Source organism: Leucopleurus acutus, assembly GCF_964270905.1.
Source record: "Leucopleurus acutus genome assembly, chromosome: 2".
NCBI lineage: Eukaryota > Metazoa > Chordata > Mammalia > Artiodactyla > Delphinidae > Leucopleurus > Leucopleurus acutus.
The window spans coordinates 175343949-175347485 of record NC_139143.1 but is presented as its reverse complement, the minus strand read 5'-3'; the positions used below and the strand labels follow the sequence as shown (position 1 = coordinate 175347485).

General features: G+C 53.1%; 1 protein-coding gene across 1 annotated transcript; it reads right to left on the bottom strand.

Annotated features, from left to right (window-relative positions):
- Nucleotides 1–1036: 1036 nt before the first annotated feature.
- Nucleotides 1037–2607, bottom strand: ID3 (inhibitor of DNA binding 3). Its single transcript, XM_082832913.1, has 3 exons — nt 2275–2607; nt 2078–2160; nt 1037–1525 (listed from the first exon to the last, which is right to left on the bottom strand). The coding sequence occupies exons 1-2, from the start codon at nt 2572–2574 to the stop codon at nt 2101–2103; spliced, it is 360 nt and encodes a 119-aa protein (XP_082689039.1). The 5' UTR covers nt 2575–2607; the 3' UTR covers nt 1037–1525; nt 2078–2100.
- Between the last annotated feature and the right edge of the window lie 930 nt (nt 2608–3537).

Below are 3537 nucleotides of genomic sequence, written 5' to 3'. Positions count from 1 at the left end.
TGTGAGATCATATCATAAACAGGAGTCTAGAGAGGCCAGGTGCCTGGTGGAACCCACCTGGGGAAGTGCCAGGTGGGGGCAAAGGTGGCATGGTTTGGGAGTCTTGCCCTCTGCCTGACTCTCAGGCCTGGCTCCATGGAATAGCCAGTCTCAGACCCTGCTCCCGTCCACTACTGTCATAGTCACTGTAGTTAAGGATAAAATCCCATCTCTGCCTCTCAAGGGGTTGTGTGAACCTGGCTCCATGAGTCTCAATTTTCCATTTCTGAAATAGGGCTAAAGATGCTTACAGAATAGGCTCCCAATGGAGATGTTATGAGAAGGATATACCAGAAATAAGGGCTGTAGGGCCTCTTCCTCAAATTCCCAGTCTAGGCTCAGAGTCTTCAACTACCTGCTGGTAGAGGGATTTGTTCCCATATTTCCCAACCAGCACCAAAATCCTTCTGATCAGAGTGGCTGAGGATTTGAGGGAAGAGACCCCTCTCCTATTTTCTCCAACTTTGAAAGCCCAAGAGAACATTAAAACAGAGAACATGAAGAGGGAAATGAAACCAAGCCCAATGATCCATTTATTCAATTCTGAAATGGGTCTATCAACCACCAACCCTTCCTGGGCACCAGGTGAGGCTTCTCTTCCACATCCCCTGCTAGAAAGACATCATGAATAATTAATGGCATTGAAGAAGGCAGCCATCTGCTAGTTAGCAAAACAGCTCTCAAAGTACGTAAGATCTGAGACTCAGGAGACCCGATTTCTATCCTGAGCCCCCAACTTGCTGGGTGAGCTTGTGCCAGTCATTTCCGCTCTCCAGTCTTCCCTCGCTTGTTAAATGAGACAGGACAAGGCTCTTCTTTGCACCCAGTGGATGTGGGGCTCCCCCCCTTCCCCAGCCTTAGCTGGGTATTCTCCCATCTCCCTTTTAAGGGAATAAGCAAGTTTGCTTTCCCCAAGCTCCAAGACATTAATTTAGTCCCCCTAAATTCAGTCTTGTGCGAAAGTGTTAGCATTAAGGAATCAAATTACATACACAAGTGTTTAAAAACCGTTTATTATGCAAAATGTTAACTTTTATAAAAAGTTTAATATACATCGCATGGTTACAGAAAGTCACCTTCCTGCAAAAAAGGTACAAAAGCTAAATACTCTATTATAGAGTTCATAATCAGGGCAACAGAGCCTTTCTCCAAGGAGACCAGAAGACCAGCTCTACCGCCGCCTTGCCAGAGTTTGGAGAGCAGCCAGCCCCGCCCCCCATACACCTCCACACACTGAAAGACAGTCTTTAAACTTGGGGGTGGGGTGAGGGCTGGGGGAGGTTGCCCAGCTGGTGCCCAGAGCTAGCTCTGGCTCTTTAGGCCACCCAAGTTCACAGTCCTTCGCTCCCGGGCGCAGGTCCAGCCTCGAGGCAGGGGTTTGGGGAAGTCAAGTGGGCAGGGCGAGGTTGGGGCCCATCCATGCCCTCGGGCTTCCGGCCGTAGAGGGTCCCGGGTCCCAGGCGGAACGGGCGCCAGCACCTGCGTTCTGGGCGGGGGAGGAAAGAAGACCAGGGAGCCGTCAGTTTCCGCCGAGCGCGCCGAGGCGGGGGCCGGCCGCAGACTGGCCGGCGCCAAGGAGGAAACTTGGTCTCTACCTCCAGCTGATAACTCCGCGCCCCACGCTGCCCCCACCCAGTTGGCGCCAAAGGACCACAGGCGGAGCTTGCACCATCCCTCCCTCTTGGAATTAACACTAGCTGGGAGGGGGCTGAGGAAACACGGATCCTTTAAGGACTCCAAGCTACAAACAGACTGGCTATTTTATTTAGTCGGACCCGCGCCTACTTTCTCGCGTCTTTGGCCACTAGGGAAGGCAGGGACACTGTGTGTTTAAGGTTGAAACGAACACTGGATGGGAACTGGTTCCGTCATTCATTTGATGTGACCACGGGCAAGTCACTTGCACCTCTCTGGACTCGGTTTCCCTAAACCGAGGGGGCGCGGTAATCCCTTAAAAGGCCTACCAACTCTAGGATTTGCCATTTAAGCACCAGCTGCCCTCCCTTCCCCGCCCCCGGGAGAAGGCGTGGATACTCACCTGGAGGCGCCAGGACGTCCAGGTCAGTGGCAGAAGCTCCTTTGGTCGTTGGAGATCACAAGTTCCGGAGCAAGCTCGGCTGTCTGAGAGAAGGAAAACGGGAGAGTTATGCACGGCGCTAGGAAATTCTAGGGGTCCCGCAGCATCCCTGCCCTGGAGCTCAGCCCCGCCCCTGCTCCAAGCACGCCCACGCGCACCTGGATGGGAAGATGCGGGCCGTCTGGGGGTCCAGGAGCGGGTTCGGCCAGGACCACCTGAAGGTCGAGGATGTAGTCGATGACGCGCTGCAGGATTTCCACCTGGCTAAGCTGAGTGCCTCGCGGGACTCCGGGTACCAGTTCCCGCAGACGCGAGTAGCAGTGGTTCATGTCGTCAAGCAGGCTCAGCGGCTCCTCAGCTGCCGGGCTCTTGCCGCGGCCCCGCGCGATGGCCAGGCTGCGTTCCGACAGGCAGCACACCGCCTCGTAGCAGCCGCGCACCGGGCTCAGCGCCTTCATATTGAGGAATGAGGTTGGAAGTGCCGAAAGAAGAAAAAAAGCCAAAGAACCCCTTGAGCAGCTAGCAACGCGCGCACTCTCACGGAGGTCCGCAGTTATAGAGCCCGCCTGGAAGGCACGCCCCTTTATGCAAAACAGCCCGCCTTGGCCCCGCCTCCGTCGACCCTGGGCGTTCACAGCCCGGGTAAATTGCAAACAGGCTTCCTCTGGCGGGTCTGACGCCGAATACCGCGGAGACGCGGATTCAAAGAATGAGGAAGCGCTGATACAGAGGAGAGGCGGGCCTCTTTGCCAGAAAGGATTTAAAAAATCACTTAAAACCATTAACCTTAAGAATTTGCCTTTTCCTGGCAGCGCCCCAGATCTTAGAGCTCCCCTGCCCCCTGCCAGTCCACCCACAGCCCAACACTGGTTCGAACTCACAGTCCTCCGAGGTCGTAAATCCCCGAACAGCAAAGAAGCCTTTTTTTTTTTTTGGTAAGCAAAAGATTTTTCAAGGGAAACTTGTAAGGAATTAGTGCCGCCTTGTTCCCCAATTTGCTGTTCGTCTGACCTCCAGACTCACTGGCGTCAGGAATTATCTTGTGACCAGAGGGGAAAAAAATTAATTGCGGTGAAGCTGAGGTTACAATGAAGAAAACAGATTTGGGCTAGGCGCTGAGATTGCAGAAGGAGGAGGGGAAGGGGGTTTGAGCAAAGAACACTATTTATTTGAGCAACAGGGGGAAAGAAAAAAAAAGAAGACAGCAGCCTGAATCGTGCTTTTTGCATGGGGAAGGAAGAGAGCTCCCATTCTCTGGCCCCATGCACTCCATAAGGAGCCAAATATATGCCCAGTTATATTTTGGAAGTGAGTTTGATTAGAAGTTTGGACAGGGTTTTGAATGGGGGTGCAGAAGGAATGATTTCTAAATAACCTTTTTAGGAGCTCCCGTTAGGTCAGCAAATCTCTTTTTAACTCTC